The sequence below is a fragment of the Cynocephalus volans genome, chromosome 5 (genome assembly GCF_027409185.1).
Source record: "Cynocephalus volans isolate mCynVol1 chromosome 5, mCynVol1.pri, whole genome shotgun sequence".
Taxonomy (NCBI): Eukaryota; Metazoa; Chordata; class Mammalia; order Dermoptera; family Cynocephalidae; genus Cynocephalus; species Cynocephalus volans.
Window position 1 is genome coordinate 138420181 of NC_084464.1, and position 21706 is coordinate 138441886.

A 21706-nucleotide genomic window follows, 5' to 3' on the forward strand; every position below is an offset into this window, starting at 1 on the left:
TACTGAAGAGAGAATCTATTTGTGACTGGTGAAGCCGAAGGCTCAGGAAAAGAATAATTTTCAAGAATCTGTTTTAAATTAGGTCCCATGTAATCTCATGTGAACTAGAATTCAATCTAGTAAATCCGGATAATTTTCACAGAGATTAACTCATGCTCCCACCTGCTGTCTTCTGTCTCAGAAGACCCTATCTTGTTCTACATCTAGAAATGGAAATGATACCCTTAAATAGGTCTAGTTTCTGGGCATAAGATGTTTGAAATAAACATCAAACTCCTTGCAAAAACACTGAAGTCCTTGCAAAAGGACTTTGCGGGGGAGGGCTGTTAAATTTGGTTTTGTTTATTTGTTTTTAATTTTTGTTTTGTTTTATTTTTCTGTTACAAATTCATTTATGGGGTTGGCTGGAAGATTTACAGTTTTCAGTAGTGACTATAAACAGAAAAAACTCACTGGTTCAGATTAGTTGTGATGAAGAACTATAGGAAAGAATAAATATCTAATCTGGAGAATAATTAATGTTTTGGAAATCGGCTAGATGTTGCCTAAGAGAGATTTCATTTTAATGATTAGGTGAGAATAATTCTTAGCATTTTAAACCTCTAACCCAGATAATTATAAGCAGAAGCTAACGTTGTTTATAATACATTTTTTAAGACAGTTGTGAATGGTGTATATGTAACAGTGAGCACTCCCTTCCCATACATGCAAATCACTTTTTATGGATAAAGTTCAGTCAAGCACCTACGTAAAGTTCCCCACATTACCAATTCATTGAGGACTTTAAAGTCATAATTACAAGACATAGTAGATCAGAGAAAAGTATAAAAGTAAAAGCTTTACGTTCATATTTTAAAATTAAATAATTCTCAGCACTGATATATTACCAGATGTTATTCCTCTGGTTTCCAAAGGCAAATAATTACTTTTTCCCCCTCTGGAAATTTCGGATATGTCAAAACGAGACAGAATATACAAAACATATATATATACAGGTATAGAATATACAAAACTAGTAATGGTGCAAGGTACCCATCACCCAGCTTCAATTATTGTTAATTTATGGTCAATTTCAAATCATATGTATCTTCCTTCTCTCTCTGCCTCTCTTCCTCTGTTTATGGCAAATGTTCCTTAGTTTATGTTCCTTAGTTTATGGCAAATCCCAAATGTTACAGCATTTCATCTGTAAATGCTTCAGAGTGTGTTCTTTAAGGATATCAAACATAACCACAATACCATTATCACACCTGCAAATGAACAATAATTTATAGTAGGGGCTGGAGTGAGGGGAGAATGGGGAATTACTGCTTAATGATTACAGAGGTTCTGCTTGAGGTGATGAAAAAGTTTTGGAAATAGTAGTGATGATTGTACATTGTGTGTGTAATTAATACCACTGAATTGTACAAGTAAAAATGGCTAATATGGCTAATTATATATATATATATATATATATATATATATATATATATATATATATATATATATATATATATATATATATATATATATGAGTATTTACTACAATAAAATCATTTAAAAAAAAATACTAAGGTAATAGAACTAAAAGGATATTTTATTCTTTTGCTTTTATAGCTCCCAAGAAATTTGATGATCATTTCAATATAGTAGAATTTACATACCATACTACCTTTTTATTAGCAGGGAATAAGGAAGAAATTTGGTTTTTTCCTTTGACTTTGTTGGGACGTGTATCATGATCTGTCCATGTATACAAGGTGATGTCTCACATCTGCAGAACACCTGGCAGTTTACATACAATGCTTAATTGGATCTTGTGTCTTCTTTGTGTTCCACTGGATTTCACAGAAGTCTGCTTTTTGGTTTCTAGGCCTAATAGAAGTCTGGATCATCCTGCTGGAGCAGCTAACAGCAGCTGTGTCCAATTGCCCACGTCAGCACCAGCCACCAACCTTGGATTTACTCTTTGAGCTGTTGAGAGATGTGACTAAAACACCTGGTAAATGTTTCTATGTCTGTTTTGGAGGGGAGGAGGTTGTTATACATATAATGTTTTTCAGGAAGGCATTTCTGTGGGTATCTACCAGTTTCCACTGTTTTCTAGACTTAGCACAAAGCTTTACACATAATAAAGGCTCAGTAAATATTTGTTGAATGGCTATGATGCAGTGATGTTTAAGAGGTGTCCCAAGTATTTGTGTTTCTTCCTACCAGTCCATTTACAAATGTCATGTGGTGGCCAGTTAGATGGGTGTGTTGGAGCACCATATAATTGGGCATAGCTGTGGTATCGGTGTCTCTGTGAGCCAGTTGGCTAGGCTCTGTTCCATGAGTACAGCCTTCCTCCTTGGCCGGATGTCACAGTCACATGCTCTTGGTGACAGGGCTGTTGGTAGAGCTTACCAGGTCTACCATTGGCGTAAACAAACCACTCACAAATATATGCAGTATTCAGACAGCAACATCTTGTTTGCATAAAGGTCATAAGGTGATTAGACTTGGAAAAAGACATTTGGTGCTTTCCTGGTATAATTCTCTGATTGTATAGGAAAAGAATGGCGCTCAGGAATTTATTTCTTGTTCTGAATTAATCAAGTTTAGCATACATGTTTCTTCATCCCGATTTTTCCAAGATCAAAGAAACTTCTCATAGAAATTTAAGGTTTTACTAGCAAAATCAGAATCCCAAATAAAAGTCTTACCCCAAATGGTAAGAAGAGGAAAACTGTTCATCATAATGAAGACTTGATAATTGATACTGTTTCAAAATCCATAGCAAAGTTTATATTGGAATTTTTTCCAAAAAAAAAAAAAAAAAACATAGCTACTTCCACATGTTAAAAAATTGAAAGCCTTACATTAAATAACAAACAGGTATTTTGTAGAATTAATTATATGCCACTATTTCTAAATTTGTTTTACTGGTTAGTACCATTTTCTTCTTTCAGATTGATTACCACTAAATGTATGTGAAGAACATTTAACCCAATAATTCTATTCCTGGGAATCTATCATCTAAGGATATTAACTGTAAAAAGGACAAAAAAGAATATACAAGTATAAGATGTTTGCTAAAACATCTTGAATACCAAAAAAATTATAAGCACCCTAAATGAGAAGCAGTTAAATAAATTATGGTAAAAGTGCGTAAATATTCTACAGGCATTAAAATTAATATTTTTGAATAATATTTAATAACACGAAAAATTGTTTATAAAGCATTATGTTAAATTTCATATGCTATGGAGTACAGTCTCAACTGTATACAGTTATTTATAAATGCACACACACGTGCATTCCAAAAGTACTAGGAAAAAAACATCAAAATGTGATTATCTCTATAGGTGCGTTTTTTTCTTACTTTGTATTCTCATGTAATTTTCGTGTTTATTTAAAATGGATGCCTTGCTTTTGTAACTGTAATTTTAAAAGTTCATCAACATTTCCATGATACTGTAAAAAGAAGCACAGATATTTTCACTATAGCATTGTCTATAAAGTGAAAAAATTAGAAATACCTTAAATGTCTACCATTAAGGGAATGGATAAGTAAACTGTTGCATATACGTGCAATGGAAATAGAATGTGGCAATAAAAATGAAGAATATCTAAATTTGCTGACAAAAAATGATCTCTTACATTATTGGTAAGTGAAAAAAAATCAATATGCAGACTAAGGTTTACATTTTCCCATTTATATAAAAGTAAAAAAATAAATAAAATTCTACATTTCTCTATGTTTTATATAAATATATGTAGTTACATTTGAAGTATGTTTTCTTATATTCGTATATTTATCTGTGTGTTTACATCTGGGGAGTAGGAGTTGATCAAGTGATATTTCAGCTTTATCAGTAATATTTGAATTTTCTATAGGAGTGTATTCATGGATTACTCACATGAGTAAAATCATGCAGAAACAAAAAAGAAAAATGCTGCTGAAGACCATATATTTCCCAATCAATGCCAAATTCCTTTTTCCTGCACCTTCTCGTAGAATGGAGAAGTCCCTGGAAAGAGATCGGCAGGGCCAAGTGGTGGCAGGGAGCTTTCCTTTTGTTACAGGTTGTTGCTGAGATCCCAGTTTTGACATTGACTTTTCTTTTTCAGGCCCAGGGTTTGGTATCTATGCAGTGGTTCACCTTCTCCTTCCTGTGATGTCCCTCTGGCTCCGTCGTAGCCATAAAGACCATTCATACTGGGATGTGGCCTCTTCTAATTTCAAGCATGCCATCGGTCTGTCCTGTGAGCTGGTTGTGGAGCACATTCAAAGCTTTCTACACTCAGGTATCTCTGGTGCCAGAGCAGTTCATTTTGGGTGTTTATTTTTTCAGTAGGCAGCATCACTGCCTTAAAATGCTTAGTATATACCTAATGCAAATACCAGTGCATGATATTTGTGCTGGGAATTATTACAATAGAATTATATGATCAGTGCCAGCCTTCTAATAGATTATCACAGAGAAAAATTGAAACACATGTGTCCTCTACAAAATTATCAAACAGAATACTTAAAGCACATAAGTGGTTAAGGATAAAATACCTAATAAGCAGTTCTGGGAATTAGGCGAGGGAAGTCAAGTTCAAGCACCTAGTAAATTTTAAAAAGAAGAAATACTCCTGCAGCCTGGGGTGTATTCTGCTGTCCTGCTGCATCTGGGGAGGCTACCTGGAGGAGGGAGGGTCTTAGAAAAGGCTTCAGTCAGGAGCAAGAAGTTGCTTAACCAGCTAGGGATGAAGACAGGGTTCTAAGATGCGTGGTGGGCCGAGCCCGTGGCGCACTCGGGAGAGTGCGGCGCTGGGAGCTCGGCGACGCTCCCGCCGCGGGTTCGGATCCTATATAGGAATGGCCGGTGCACTCACTGGCTGAGTACCAGTCACGAAAAAGACCAAAAAAAATAAAAAATAAAAAATAAAGATGCGTGGCACTTTGAAAAAGATGTGAGTATGGAGTGGACAGTATGGTGAAGTCAGCAGGTGGACAGGAGGCCTAGAAGCAGGGAAATATGTCAGTGTGGTGCCAGTGGAGCCACATTTGTGAAATAGAGATTCTTGCTTGTGATCCACCATGGGACAGTCTGGAAGTTTGCCGCTAGCCAGAGGTTATAAATGGAAGGGAAGGCACATGGACAACTACAGGAAGCGGTGCCCTTGCTGGGGAGGATAAAGAAACTAAAGAGAACCCCAGGAGAGAGTCGCAAAGCAAAGAAGCTGTATCTTTACTAAGCTTAGTAAGGATAGTTTGCCCTGCAAAAAGGGACACTAAGTAAGAAAGAAAACAAGTGGGTTTTTCCGCATGTAGGTGGTAGCCGAATCCCTAGAGGTAGAAGCACTTGACCCAGGCCCCTGAAGGATTCTACTGAAGATGGAGTCCACGGCATCACAAGGACCTTGAGAAAAAGAATATAAGTGCAGTCCTTGAATTAGGCAAATAAAATGTGATTTTTGGAAATCTTGTTTTCTTTAGTCTGGGAATAGTGTGCTGACTGAAGCGAGACTGATGAAGTTTAAGAAATGGTAGGGCTAGAGATTTCTTGTTTTCCAGGAGTATTCCATTCCATTTAATTCGGCTATCAGCAGCAAGGGAAATATGTTTCATCTTTCCCTTTTTTTAAGAATTTACATTTTTTACCAGCTAGTACTCAGGCTATATATTATATATTCTATCCTGTTTAAGTAGATGAATTACATACTTACCTGTGAAAAATGTACATCAACACGTAAAAATGAGCCACATATCTCATCTTGATATATCTAGGAGTGGATGAAACAAGTTAAAATTGGGTAAAAAAAAAAAAAAAAAAAAAAATATCAAAGAAAATTGTTTTACTAGGTTTTTTTTGGGGGGAGGGGTCATGGTGCTACTTCTTTTTCCCAGATATTTACATATCTTTTTCTCACTCACCCTGTCCTCTTTTGCTATAAATGGTCGTTTCAGTCTATCCCTTTACACTAGCATTGACTGAGGCTTTGGGCTTACTTTTTCCTGCAGACATCAGGTATGAGAGCATGATCAACACCGTGCTGAAGGACCTCTTCGAGTTGCTGGTAGCATGTGTGGCCAAGCCCACGGAAGCCATCTCCAGAGTGGGCTGCTCCTGTATTAGGTGAGAAAAAGGCCCCCTGACTCTGCCTGTAGTTGGAGTTCTTATTGTGAAAACCAAGGAAATTAAATTATCTATGGTAGCCATTCACTTTTTTTGGTTACTTTCTGTAAGAAAAATGACTATTTTATCATTAAAAATGACGATGTGCTAATAATTCATCATTTCAGTTTAGTCGGCAAATATTTATGTGTAAAGCATGATACAGAGTGCTCTGGTTTGTAGAAAGTGATATAAACTAAAATCCCTACCCTCAAGGAGCTTATGGCCTATTCAGAATGATATGACAGAGAGAGGGTCGCACGAAAAATGATAACATGAGGAGTAACTGCTGAACGTCCAGCAAGGACAGGAGGTTTGGGGAGTAGGGTACTGAGCAAGGGCTTTGTCGTAGTAGCAACACCTGGTCAGAGCCTCCGAGGTGGGTAAGCTTTCGCCGGGTGAGATGCGCCAAGCAGGAGAACACGGTGAACAAATGCATGGAGATGAGAATTACAGGTGACAGTAAGAGGGTTTTTGTTTTATTATTTGTAGATTAGTGGAAGGTGGGGCTAGAATGGAAAAACTAGTATAGAATATATACAGTCTTGCATACAAGTCTAAGTTTAAATGTTGGCCTATTTGTAATAGGGATCCATTGATATTTTCGCATTAAAATGGTTTGGGAACTAGTACTTTGACAATGGATTACCAGATGGACAGAAGGCAGGAGTGATAAGAAACAGGAAAATTCATAAGGAAACTACAGAAGAAATCTATGCATGAGGCCACAAGGGCCTACAGTTTGTGGCAACAAAATTCTGGATCCAAGTCTTCTTTCCTGTGTCTTTTGGCAGGTACGTCCTCGTGACCGCAGGCCCTGTGTTCACTGAAGAAATGTGGAGGCTCGCCTGCTGCGCCCTGCAGGACGCCTTCTCCACCACACTCAAGCCGGTGAAGGTAAACTGCCGGGAGGAGGGAGCCGGGCGGTCCTTCCCTTCCTTGGTTCCCCGATGCCTCGTCGAGGTGGGTGACTGGCCTCTGCCTGCCTCCCCGTAGCAGGCAGTCTCATTTGGAATCCCGCAGAGGGTGAGAAAGACGTTGCTGGGTCCGCACTTTGTCCCAGGCACAGTGGCAGTGTCAGATCCAAGACTGGGCCTGGCACCGTGAACCAGGACACAGCCAGTGACCGGCTGCTGTTTCTCCCTAGGACCTGCTGGGCTGCTTCCACAGCGGCACCGAGAGCTTCAGTGGGGAAGGCTGCCAGGTGCGGGTGGCAGCCCCCTCCTCCTCCCCCAGTGCCGAGGCCGAGTACTGGCGCATCCGAGCCATGGCCCAGCAGGTAAGGTCTGAGCTCTTGAGCTCAGGAGCTCTAGAAGCACATGGTGAGTTTTTCCTGAAGGTCTTGCATCACTGCCTAGTCCTTTAGGAGCATATACCTCCTAGCTCCAACCTCTTGCCAGTACCATTCTTTACCAGAAATGACGTTACACCAGGAATGATTTTTACCAGGAATGAATGTAATACCTCTTGCCGGTGCATCCTTCAGTACCCAGATCAAATACAGTCCTTTGTACAGCCTGGGCACTGTACTTTATATATAACTTGCTTGGACTACTAAGTATTTGCTTAAATATTATTGCTAGACTATTAGTGCCTAAGGATGGCAGACTTATTTGATTTTTTTCTTATACTTCCATACAGAGCACAGAGCTTAATGTTGAAAAGTTGCTTAATAAATTTTAATGTTGCTGATCATTTAAATTAAATGTATTCACCTAGGCAGGAATTATTGTGTACCATTGGCCTGTTCTTCTTGAGACACATGTAAGACATCACAAGAGTTGGTTCTGAGCTCCTGAGGAGCAGAGAATACATTCTGTATATTTACCTTGGTATTCCTAGAGCACGGCATAGAGAAGGCCCTTAGTATCTGTTTGCTGAATCAATGAATTATTGAATTACAAAAGGTATTACAGCATTAGCACAGGCTACAGATATGCCCCTAAACATTTAAGTGACATGGCAGTCTGCCTCTAAGAAACTCTGTATGGGGCTTTTATCAGCAGTACAACTAAATGCTATCCCTAAATTCACATATATTCATAACAGTGCTATTCATAATAGTGAAATACAAAAATGGAGTAAATTCCCAACCACCACTGGCTGGCTAAACAATCATGTAACAGCAACAGACATGTTTGAATTGTTGTCATGAGCAGAAGCTATTTGAACATGTGTGATGCATGTGGTATGTGTTTAAAATATTAAACAGCTTTTCCAAATGTACACTGTCAGATTTGAATAAAATTTGAAGAAATAAAATAAGTTGGAAGTCACAATCAAAAGGCTCCTTTTCTCTACAAAATCTGTTTAAATTCTTAATAAAATTTTCCCTTAGTACACTCATAATCTAGGATCTCCTGACTACCAACATAAAGACCTTAGTCACTTTCTCATCATCAGTGGAGGAGTTTCCTGGCCAGGTCTGGCTTCTGAAGGGAATTCTCAGGTAGTGGGACAAGAACCCCTCCCTCTCCAGTGCCTCACGTCATGTGATGAGCGTATTCATAACATCCCAGGACATGATGATTCTGCTGGACCTAAAGGGAAGGAGCACTTCCCACTGAAGCATCCACGGCCAGTCACAGAAGCGGACAGAAGAAATGTTGCAAGGCTGCAATGAAGAGCCACCTCCAACAGCATGGTGACGGTGGACGGCTGCAGCAATAAGTGTGGCTGGAACACCAGCAGAGGAACCAAGAGTGAAGGCAGTCCTCCAAGGATAGCTTCTCTAAATAGGAAGCTGTTACACCTGGCTGGATAAGAATTTTCACATGTGCACACAGTGGTCTTTTCAACCACATCCAATCATGCAGCAAGAATATGAAAATATCAATGGTCTCCTCTTCTGAAATAGAGCCTTAGTGGGGAAGAACAGAGAACTGTTGAGTGAATCTTTGACTTCTTAATGTTTTGTTCTTTCTTCCTCAGTCCCAAGCCTTCCTCTCATACTCTCTCTTAAGATAACCCAGTATTCAGTAATCTGATCATTCTTACAAGATTTGGAAAGAAAAAGTTTCCTTAAAAATAGTCTAATATTTCCAAAGGTATTTTAAGTCATGTAAAATGAAAACCTTTGGATCAGAGATCCAATGTGGTTACAATTTTCATATCTGTCGTTGTCTAGCCGAGTACCATGGCCACATCAGTAGTCCTGACAGGAGAAGTCCTAACTAATTTCTTATTCCTGTGTTGGAGATAATATGATACCAAACAGACTCAAAATCAGAGGCAATCTTTTATAGACATAACCCCTCTTTATTTACTCTTAATTAATATTAAATGTCGGTACTTGCTATTTGGAGTATAATGAATGGCCACGTGGTAGAACTAGTAGTGTTATTAGTATTAGTGTCAGCCGCTAACATTTATTGACTATTTACTCCTCTGTTCTAATGCTTTGCATACGTAATACTCATATATCGATTCATTTAATTCTGTCAACAAACATACCTAGTGGGAAACTATTGCCCTCATTTTATAGGTGAGGAAATGGGTAAAGAATAAACTTGCCCAGAACCATGACCTAGTGGAGTCATGTCGAGGCTGGTGAACTTGTGAATTTCACCTTTGTATCCCCATGCAGGTGTTTATGTTGGACACCCAGTGCTCACCAAAGACTCCAAACAACTTCGACCATGCTCAGTCCTGTCAGCTCATTATTGAGCTGCCTCCTGATGAGAAACCCAACGGACACACCAAGAAAAGGTAAGCAGCTAAGCTTAAACAGGTAGGGCACTTATAAATAAGAAAGTTCACTTATTCCCAGTTCTTGCTCATTGTAATCCAAGCTGTGGCCAAGAATATGGGAAACATTTGTGGAATCATTTATCAAAGATTTTCATGAAAACTCTTAGCCTTTTAACCAGACTTCACACATTTGATATGTATTAGTATGCTTAGGCTGCCACAACAAAGGACCACAGACTGGGTGACTTATGAAAAGTTTATTTCTCACAATTTTGGAGACGAGAAGTCAGAGATCAAGGTGTTGGCAGGGTTTCTTCTAAGGTCTCTCTCCCTGGCTGGTAGATGGCTGTCTTCTCCCTGTGTCTTACATGGTCTTCCTCTGCATGTGTCTGTGTCCAAATTTCCTCTTCTTATAAAGACACCAGTTAGATTAGAACACACCCTAATGACCTCATTTTGATTTAATTACCTCTTTAAGACCAAGTCTCCAAATACAGTCACATTCTGAGGTACTAGAGGTTAGGACTTCAACTTATGAATGTGGGGGTGGGGGAAGGGTGGACACAATCCAGCCCATAACATCATACATATTTTAATCTTTAAAAAATAAAAATAAATTGTAATTTGAGGCATGGTTTACATTGTTTCAGTGAGAAATACATAAATTTCTCCATGAGTAGTATGGCTGTCGGGAGACAAAAAGATCTGTGCCCCACCACAAGAAACTTGCCCTTTTTAAATACTTACATGCTGCCTAAAAAATGTTGTTCCTAGAGTTGAAGATGAAGACAGTGACTCCCATTTTGCATTTTTAAATTTCTGACCCACTAACAGCAATATTATAAGTATTTGAGCACTATATGAGGGTACTTCAAAAAGCTCATGGGAAGATTTGTATTTTTTTAATTCTATTTTTCCATAAACTTTTTGAATTACCATCATATGTGAAGTGCAGTGGATAGATATTTCCACTCCCATTTTACCCATGAGGACAAATTCAGGGAAGCTGGTTCACTTATCCAAGGTCACAAGCAGCCCGAGCTAAGTTCGTTCATATTATTTCACAAGCTCCAGGTGATTTGTCCTAAAGTTAGCTGGTTAGCATAGCAATTTGAATAATACAACCATTTGGGCAAAATTTCTAGGTACTAATTTTTTTAACCAAGTGTTTGGTACATACAAAAGAATACGTGGTGTGTTCAAAAGTTATGAAGCATGAATAAAAACCAAAATAACTATAAACCTGCCACCCAATTTCAGAAATAGAACTTTACCAATATCCCATCCCCAGTTCTAGCCCCTGCTTCCCTCAACTGCCAGTCACTAGTTTTTAAGTGCTGGTCATTTTTTTATCTATGTTATATATCAAAGACTATGCAGTCCTTCCACATCTTTAAACATTGATCTATTTCAGAATTTTGATTCTTTTCCTACTTCCTTTCCATTTTTTTAATTTCTGGTTCCCATTCTGCCAATTATTCTTGCTGAAATATTTTTGAAGTAAAAGTAGGAAAAAGGAATAATAATAGGCTGAATTCAAATGATAAATAAAACATAGGAAAAATAGAGTAATGTAATATTCTTATGTTACTAAAAAAAAAAAAATTCTTATGTTACTGACTTAAAAGGTTTTAAAAGGTTAAGATTTAAAAATATATTAACATGGCCTATAAATTTACTTAGCACTTTTAATAGGCAATTACCCATTCAGTATAATTAAATTAACCAGGAAAAGCATATTAAATTTTTTAGGCAATCCCACTGGCCACTGAGCCAAAAGACATTCCCTAAGATTCATTAAGAGCTCTCAGCCAAACTGTGTATATTTTGCATTCCTGGATTTGACTCATATTAGCAGGGGCAGTTCTTAACTTAGCATAGGATATAGTGGGAGATGAGTTAGACCCAAGAAAAGTTTGTTATATGCTGGTCAGACGCATCCTTAAAGGTCCCTGTTGAATCACCCATGGAAAAAAGACCTAATCTAAAACCAGAATATTGCATTTAAGTAAAGAGAAATCTGGGTTCGTTTGTTCTTTTCAATAGCTTTGAATTGATAGTCCCAACACAATTCACATGATTTTAATTAGAACTTCAAGATGTACTATGTAGTATTAGATCTGTTTGTCTCTGATACAGACATTAGCATGTTTTAAGTCAACCACTTGTTATGCAGTTAACTCTCAATTATCCCATCTGGAGGCTGGTTTGCTTTTGCATTTATTAGAAGGAAGATCCCAGTCCCTTCTTAAAGGTGTGCTGAAACACCTGGGTGCAACAAACTGGAAAATTATTTGTTAATTTTGTTTGAGATTTTTCCTGTCTCCTGTCAGCATAGATGTTTGACGGTTGCATATCTATGAAGCTATTTCCCTTTTTCCATGTCTTTCTGAAATTTTGATCTCTTCAGTTTTGCTTCCCTTCCCATATTTGCTTTCTTGTTGCTGCATCATTTAGCCTAAACCTAAAGTAAAGGGGGTTTTCTGTCCTTTCTTACATGCACAGTTAGCCATTTTATATCCTAAAGCATCAAAGAGAAGACCTTGGTTGATGAAACTATTTCACAATTCAGACATGGTTTTGCATTAGTCCTCTCTTTGGGTTTTTGCTGGAAAAGGGCTTTCTATTTCTCAGGAAGTATCCTTGTGGGTTAAGGGTTTTTTACCTTCAGAGCCAATCAAACTCACCCCTGTGGTTGTGCTTCCTACTGCAGGGGTCCAGGCTTCCAGGGGAGTGGGTTGAAGTGACAGAGCCATCTCCCTAAGATAAGATTTCTTGCCTGCAGTGAGGGCAGCCTACACCCAGCGCCAGTCTGCTTTCATTATTCGCTTTGTTTTGGAGACTGAGTGTTACTTTCACTGGACATTTTCCCAGTTACTGGGGACAAGAAGAGGAATAAGATGCTGTCCTGTCCCTTGAGGACAGTTACAGTGTTACGGTCTGTATCATCAGTGCAAGGTTTTCCTTCTTAGGGTCCTATAGAGTGGAAATAAACCACTAGACCAAATGGCTGGCTTTTAGAGCCTTCTTCAGAAGAACGCATATTTAGATTTCCTAATACCTTAAGTAACTTACCAATAGTTAACTTAAGGAGGAGCCAGGGGTGGGGGGAATGGAGAATTATGTTTAATGGGTGCAGAATTTCTGTTAGGGACAATGAAAATTTCTAAAAATAGATAGTGGTGATGGTTACACAACACCGAATATACATAACAGCACTGAATTGTACACATAAAATTGACAGAAATAGTAACTTTATGTCATGTATATTTTACCACAAAAAAATTAAGTAATTTATTTTATGAGGTTACTGTTTGTGAACGACAGCCTTTGTTGGTCATTTCATCTTCCTTGAGAGTAATGTGTTTTCCCTCAGTGATGGCCACAAAGTGCACAGTCAGCTTTTAGATTTATGCAGGATTTTTATTATTTTCTGCTAGTTAAAAGAGTACTTTTCCTGCTAATTATAAAAATAATTTTTAAGTTTGAGCTCATAGTGAGATACAGAATAAAGGACAAAGTTGTTAACATAATGATTGAACCATTGAAATCAGTATTGTTGGGAAGAGTTGTGATAATTTTATAATTATCCGGTTATGGGAATTAGCTGGCAACATAATGACATAAGCTATTTTCACAAAATTCTAAGAGTAATGAAAAGAACATGAAGCCATAAACCCAAAAAACCACATTGGTGAATTTAAATGTTTGGTAAATGTTAGGACCTCTAATTGAAATTGTTTTCTTTCCACCAAACAAAATTGTTTTCTTTCCACCAAACAAAAGGGGCTGAATCACCAAGTGACTGAGCATTCACTTCTAAAGCCACCTTATCCAGGCTGCACCCTGATTAGGAAAGAGCAGGAAGTTGTCATGTCTGGAGGGCTGTGCCTGCTTCTCAACCAGGAGCCCTGGTGTTGGGAAAAATAAAACAATTTAATCAGGGCCTCTGGCCTCCGGGCAGGTTGGGGGTGGTGCAGCATTCTTTGTGGGCAGGTTGTATGTGGGTGGAGTTAGTGCACCTGCGCAGCGCCACCACCTTGGCTGATGACTGCCTTGGGTGGCCGCAGCACTTGCAGCCATGCTTTCCAACCTACGGCCTGCAAGAAGCTGTTTGCTGGTTACCTAGCTCATAGCCTGGCGTGTAAAGGGTCTGTGACCCAGTCTGAGAATGGGCTTGAGGGGTCTGTGAGCTCTAGACCCAGCCCTAGCTTGGCGTTTGGCCCACTCGGGGCAGGATTACAAGCAGGTAAAAGAGCCCAACAACTGGTGTGGTTGTGGAGCTTTACACCTGGCCAGGTGTCTAGGGAGGACTCACACCCTCTCCCACCTTCCCACCCCATGCAGGTGACTTGAGGGGCCTCTCTGTGAAACATGCCCATTCAAGGCTCATGTAGGAGCCCCAACAGCCATGCTGTGGAAGGGAATTGTCATGTATGAGTAATGCTGCTTTCTCACCTAGGTGTGTTCAGAAGGCTGTGAGTGACATCATGGGTGTATTTCCTAACGTTACAAATATTAGCCCCACAATTACACTAATGTTAAAACTCTTCAACGTTTGGCTCTTTTTTCTCTCTCACATGCTAGAAGTTTTTACATATTTCACCTAAAGAATAAACATTTAATCCTGGAAAACTCATTTGATAGCCAAGCCAGACTTCAATAAGACTTTCTGGGGTTTAAGAAAAAAGGGCTATGTGGGCCAGCCACCAAAAAAAAAAAAAAAAAAAAAAGGCAAGGAAAAAAAAGTTTATAAGGAAATCATAGACCTAATTAAAAATAGGAGACTTTCAGCAGTAGCCTTAATTGTAATAAATAACGTAAAAATAAAAAAGGGGGAAAAGGGCAAAAGGTAGGAAAAAGACCAATTTAAATTAATAAAACTCAACAGAATGTATTACTTTCTTGATTGGATGTTTTATTACTCATATCTATGAAAGAAAATAAGATGTGTCATATCCCATAATTGTGCCTATTTTAAAGTTCTTTTATAAAACCCTTCTATTTGTTTCCCAAGGCCTGATGATGATTCTTGATTTAGTGTAAAGAATTCCACTTGTTATGATAAAAATGGTTATCGAGCAAAGTCCCAAGAAGTTTGCCCTTTTTTAAGGAAGACATTTGAACACAGGTGGTTGGGTTTGTGACTTCACATGGGTGCGGTCTGCATGGCTTTTAGTAACTGACTGACATCCTTTCCGTTTGAAGCGTTTCCTTCAGGGAAATTGTGGTGAGCTTGCTGTCTCATCAAGTGTTACTCCAGAACTTGTACGATATCTTGCTAGAAGAGTTTGTCAAAGGCCCCTCTCCGGGCGAGGAGAAGACCATCCAAGTGCCAGAAATCAAGCTGGCCGGCTTCCTCCGGTACATCTCCATGCAGAACCTGGCGGTCATCTTCGACCTGCTGCTGGACTCGTACAGGACGGCCAGGGAGTTCGACACCAGCCCCGGGCTGAAGTGCCTGCTGAAGAAGGTGTCGGGCATCGGGGGCGCCGCCAACCTCTACCGCCAGTCTGCCATGAGCTTCAACATCTACTTCCACGCGCTGGTGTGCGCCGTCCTCACCCATCAAGAAACCATCACTGCCGAGCAGGTGAAGAAGGTCCTTTTCGAGGACGAGGAGAGAAGCACCGATTCTTCGCAGCAGTGCTCCTCGGAAGACGAGGACATCTTCGAGGAGACCGCCCAGGTCAGCCCCCCGAGGGGCAAGGAGAAGAGGCGGTGGCGGGCGCGGATGCCCTCGCTGAGCGTGCAGCCCGTGAGCAACGCGGACTGGGTGTGGCTGGTCAAGAGGCTGCACAAGCTGTGCATGGAGCTCTGCACCAACTACATCCAGATGCACCTGGACCTGGAGAGCAGCGTGGAGGAGCCCCCGATCTTCAGGAGCGACCCGTTCTTCACCCTGCCCTCCTTCCAGTCGGAGTCATCCACCCCCTCCACCGGGGGCTTCTCTGGGAAAGACACCCCTTCCGAGGATGACCGATGTCAGCCACGGGAACACGCGGGCGAGTCCCTGAGCCTGAGGGGCGGCGGCGGGGACGTGCTCATGCTGCCCCCCAGCCCCAAAGTGGAGAAGAAGGATCCTAGCCGGAAGAAGGAGTGGTGGGAGAGCGCGGGGAACAAGATCTACACCATGGCCACCGACAAAACCATTTCAAAGTTGATGACCGAGTACAAGAGGAGGAAACAACAGCACAACCTGCCCACGTTCCCCAAAGACGGCAAAGTGGAGAAGAAGGGAGAGCCGCCGGGGCCCAGGGGTCAAGACTCGCCGCTGCTTCAGCGTCCCCAGCACCTGATGGACCAAGGGCAAATGCGGCATTCCTTCAGCGCGGGCCCCGAACTGCTGCGACAGGAGAAGAGGCCCCGCTCCGGCTCCACCGGGAGCTCCCTGAGTGTCTCGGTGAGAGACGCCGAAGCACAGATCCAGGTAGGTCCCTGCCGGCCAGAGGAGGCGCGAGGAAGCCTGGGCTTCAAAGAGGGGGCGTGACCCCTCGCAGAGCATGTGCACTCATTCTAAGGTCTGACCCAAACCAGTAGGGGGTACCATCCCACTTACCTCCAAAGCCAGAGGACTGCCTGGGCTTAAGACGTACCATCATCAGTGTGAAAGTGAACTTGTATTCTCAGATAACTTCAGGAGCTGCTTATCTCCTTTGTAAGATGTATTACTGAGAATTAGGAACCCACCTGTGAAAATAAGATGAAGCTAAAGATTATAAAATTGATGGACTTTGACTGGCATTGAGTCCTTAGTTTGCCATTTGAAAATGGCACTCAGGAAATTCTATAGTCATGAAGCATTATGTAAAGGGAAAAGGCAAAGTGAATATTATTGTGTGGTTATACCAATGAATTGTTTTCATCTCAAGGTTTTCTAACCCATCCTGAGCACATAAAAATTCTCATTCTTCAGGGGCTTTGAGTGTGGCTATTCCTTCATATATTTGATATTTGTAATTCTATGCTACATGAAAAAAATGAGTTTAAGAAGAACTTAGCAAAACAGTGCTGGAACTGTTTTGCTCAGTTTGAAAGACATGAGATTGGGGCAAGAGAAATGGATCTAGAGAAAGCCCTTTAAAAATAAATAATCTGAATGTTTATTTCAAATTGTAGATTCTTGTCACAGGTAAAATAAGTTAGAAGATCTGGGGTCCTAGGTGTCTATGAATATATACAGGAATGTTTTCGTAGAATAAACATGGAATTAGCATGAGTCTTGCAAGATGCCTTTGAAGTATCTTAAACATAGAAGTAAAACTCGTAATTCAGAATCTGCAAAACCCATCTTAGACTAGATTTTTGAGAGTATCCAGTCAAACTGAGATATATGGATATTCTTTAACCAACGGTCTTCTTGGCAAATCGTATATCTTAATTGCTTTTTCATGTCTTAGAATTTTGCTTATGATTTTAAAAGTTATCCGAAATTAAGGCAGACCTAATCCAAGTTATCTAGGCATTATAAAGACTGCTAATTAAAAGTATCATATGGTGTATGGAAATCTCATTATGAGAAATCAGTTTTTTAAAATCTAAGGAATACATTAAGATTTTAGTTAATTAATGAAAGCTGAAACTAAGGCATTCCTAATGCTATATGACTGCTCATCCTTATGTATATGAAGAAAACACAGCAGCTTATAATAGGCACATTAAATTAGTAAAGATTTATGGCAGCTAAAGCCTGAGAAAACCCATTTTCACACTGGCAGGGCTTAGCCAATCAAATGAAACTGTGGGAGAAAGCTGATAATTCTCTTAAATCCTTTTTCTTAGGCATGGACCAACATGGTGCTAACAGTTCTCAATCAGATTCAGATCCTTCCAGACCACACCTTCACTGCCCTCCAGCCTGCAGTGTTCCCGTGCATCAGCCAACTGACCTGTCATGTGACTGACATCAGAGTTCGCCAGGCTGTGAGAGAATGGCTTGGCAGAGTAGGCCGTGTCTACGACATCATCGTGTAGAAGATTCACATATCGTTCCAAGGAAATACAATACCAAGGGTTAGAGTCTGCCTGCCAGTCCAACCAATAGCATTTTCCCTACCACGAGCCCCACTTCAACTAGTATCTCAGAGAACAATGTTCCCTGATGTAAAAAACCCTTTCCAGTCCCTCCCTAACTAATCAGCTTTGGGGCCATTCTGGATACTAAGGTTGTATCTAGATTACATAAATAGTACTTGATTTTGCACATTACTAAAGAAAAGTCTACATTCCTTGATGTATTTCTAAATCTTGAGGTTTATTTCCCAGTGCTTTGGCTTGCAGTATTGTCCCCAAATGGGTCATTTTCAAGGACCACTCCTTTGAAAACACACATTGATCCATTTGATCCATCATTTTAAAAATAAATGCAATTCCTAAGGAAATATCTGCTGGTAAGTCAAGCTGATATATAAACACTCAGACATCTAGCACCAAACATTATTAATTGGAGAGAGATTTATATGATTATGGATTTGGCTAGGAAGAAAGCAACTACAAAAATGTATTCTTAGTTGTCATAATAAAGAAAGAGATGACTTCTGTTGTAAAATAATCCAGAACATTTCAAAAATATTCCTAAATTGTTAAGATTTTTAGGTTGGTATTCACCACCTTCCCCTTGAAAGGTACTGTTGTACCATCATTTCCCCATTTCTAAAGGAAGAAAATTATTTTCTCGCAAGGTTTTTAAGTCTGTGACTTGACAGCCTTAGACACAGCGTACCCAGTAATATCAGCCGATACACATATCATCAAGAGACGTAAGACAGACCAGCTACCCTAGCTGTTCCATTAGAATTGCTTCTGCTCCCAAGGAAAGAAAAAAAGGTGCCTTAGTCCTTCGTCGCACAGACATTTCTATGCCACACAATTATCTGAACGTAAGGTAGAACATTTGGTTTTTAAGAAAACAAAACATTAAAATGCAGCCATTTGATATGAACACCTTTGGAAGAAAGGAACTCAGAGTCCTCTGTCCACTGAGTGGACTTCTCAGGGAAGGGGGTGCGAAGTGTGGGGTAGGCAGACAGCTGGAAGGGGTAAGAAAGGAGATTCCAATTAAATCATTTTAAATCTTAAAATGTGATACAATGCTCATATAAAATTATGATGTCAGTTATACAAGCTCCAGTCTCAGAAGAAAATAAAATTAAAGGAGAAGGGGACACAATGAGATTTTTTTAAATTATTTTTTTTCCATTTAAAGTATCTCTCTAGTAAGTAAATTTACCCCATGTTTGAGGTCTCTTTATTCAGACCAATATTTTAAGTGAATATTTCTTTTCTTAAAAATTACTAGAAAATGATTTTGGAACATTTACCTTATTTACAGTGTATTTTATATTTCTTACATTATAATAATGATTGAAAATCCTCAGTCAAGTCCACTTATATACATTCTAGGGAATAGAGTTTAATTTCCCAGCCCCTAAAAATCCATTCATAATTGAATATGTTATCCTTTAAAAATAAAACATCAATTCTTCAGTACTGAAGTAAGTATTTAAAACTTATTGGTGCTGGTGTTTCTAACCTTTGCCCTAGTTAATAAATATGTAGCTATCTGTAAGGTTAAGAGGAAGGCGAGGTTCTCTGATTTATCTAGGTGATCGGAAAGAAAGACCTTATCTTTCGTTCACTATGGCATCTAGAGCTGACAACAGAATCCAGAAGACATTTTTGTAATTCCACAAAACACTCTCTTTGCCTTCAGTTTGTACTCATTAGAGAGTAATTGAAGTTTAGAAACAGATCAACTATTTGTTCTTAATAGGCAGTGAATTATTGGGATGGCAATGAGCTGTGTTCTATACTTTTGAATTTTTATACTTTGTAAATGAAATTGAAAGTCAGATTTTGTTTTCACAAAAGCAGTACACCATGTTTGTTTAATTTGTTTCTTTTTGCAGCTTATCTGAGATTCCATTCTTTGTGAGCTTGTGAGTACCCCACAGTTTTTGGGGTGGGGGTGGAGGGAAACCAGTAAAGCAGAGTACAGAATTGGAGTACTTACAAAATGTTTATACATAGCACCTTTTCATAAAGTATAGAAATTCAAAAGAAGCCAGTCTCAATTGATGAATGTCATGTCCCAGAAATAGTTAATTATTGTTTAGAAATCAGAACTCAGTCTCCAACAGAGTCTCTATTATGGTATCCAAGTCTAGTTCATGAAAATAAGTTTACTCCATTCTGTGTCCAAACAGTGTTCTAATACGAGCCTGATTAGGGTCCCAAGAATGAAAAGATGAGAAAGTGTACAAAGCTCTTTACCTATGATTTTGTAAGAGTTTTTTTTTTTTTTTTTTGGTACCTTCCATCATCTTTTTTATGGTCCATCCCAAGGCCCCCATTGCTCTTAACCCTTCTCCATTTCTTAGGTACTCTGCATTCCAGAGTGTCCACACCAGATTTCAACCAGAAAGTGGCAAGTCACAGTAGTATTTCCCAGAGGTATTTGCAGTTTCCAAAAAGCACATTGCTTGATGCAAAGTAGTCTCTTATGAGTGGGACTTTGGTCGAATTTCTTCAGCAGGTAGAGAGGAAAAGGAGGTAATTAGGAGCGCTTGGTGGGCGAGTGGCTCCTGGCCAGACTGCCCTGGTCAGTCCCTTGCACTGTTCCTGGTGTCTCAGTTTCTGCCTTTCCTCTCTCTTCTTTCACTGCCTCCCAGTCTCTGAAACTATCATGTATTTTTCTCCTCATAGTCACTTTTGCGCCAACAGTAAGACTAGGTCAAGACAACCTTTTGAAGTTAAAAATAGTTGTTAGCATGTACTTGCAGATCTAAGCAGAACAGGATTTTACACCTTGCTTTTAGTTGTCCATATTTACTGCCTGTCATGCTACACGACTATGCCAGTTGTTGGGCTAGGGCTGGGTCTGGAGCTCACAGACCCCTCACACACCAGGCTGGGTCCCCAGACCCCTCACACACAGGTCTATGAGCTAGGTAACCGGCAAATAGGTCCTTGGAAGCCATAGGTTGGAGAGGATGGCCCCACAGGGCAGATGCCCACGGCCCACCAAGGTGGCTGCGCAGCCCATGCCCATGCATACTAACTCCACCCACACACACACACAATTTGCTTACCAAGAATGCTGCACCACCCCCAACCTGCCCCAAGGCGAGGGGAGCCTGATTAAATTATTCTATTTTCCCAACACTGCCAAACGTGTATTACCCTAAAGTTGAGATTGTTCTCTCCTTTTCTTACATTTTTGTAAAGTGTGCTTCATGAAACAAGCATCTGGAAAATTCCAAGTGTAAGGGAATCTCTGAATGGCCCAGCCAAGTACACGCACTCTTTGCCGGAGTCTGCCATTGGGAAGGGTGTGGGTTTTGATGATGGAGAGATGATAAATTGTTCATAAGATCCTGCCTAGCTCTTGCATCTCCTGATCAGCTTTGAAAGATGTTTAGACTGCCTCTTTACACCATCTTGTTATCTCTCTCTCCTTATGATTATTTTCCGGCCTTCTCCATAGACATAAAACTAGAACACCTTTTACCAGTAAGGACTGACCAGTAAGGACCCAGGCAGATACTAACATACATGGCTCAGATTAAAATACTGTATATCAAACATGACAAAAATGTTAATACGAGGGCACCTCAAAAAGTTCATGGAAGGATATGTATTTTAATTCTATTTTTCCATGAACTTTATGAAATACTCTCGTATCTTGAAATTCAAACTTCTTCGTACAATCATTATTTAGGATTACTATTGTTTTAAGGAGGAGGCTTTTATAGAGTCACTTGAGAGAGTCAAATAGCCTTAACTATAAGGTAATGCACTTATATAATAGATATCGATGACTTCCTCAAATCCATCATGATACTGCTTATATAGAAAAGTTTTCTTCCTCAGAAAAGAAAATCCAT

General features: G+C 39.8%; 1 protein-coding gene across 1 annotated transcript in view; it reads left to right on the plus strand.

Annotated features, from left to right (window-relative positions):
• ARFGEF3 (ARFGEF family member 3) overlaps positions 1 to 19045 on the plus strand; it is a 151729-nt gene extending 132684 nt beyond the window's left edge. Inside the window, exons 27-34 of the mRNA XM_063097320.1 lie at positions 1856 to 1984; positions 4096 to 4272; positions 5978 to 6092; positions 6926 to 7028; positions 7279 to 7410; positions 9718 to 9839; positions 15030 to 16251; positions 17604 to 19045. Of these exons, the coding sequence (XP_062953390.1) occupies positions 1856 to 1984; positions 4096 to 4272; positions 5978 to 6092; positions 6926 to 7028; positions 7279 to 7410; positions 9718 to 9839; positions 15030 to 16251; positions 17604 to 17795 (2192 nt within the window). The 3' untranslated portion in view covers positions 17796 to 19045. The remainder of the gene's footprint in view (positions 1 to 1855; positions 1985 to 4095; positions 4273 to 5977; positions 6093 to 6925; positions 7029 to 7278; positions 7411 to 9717; positions 9840 to 15029; positions 16252 to 17603) is intronic.
• Positions 19046 to 21706: the final 2661 nt, after the last annotated feature.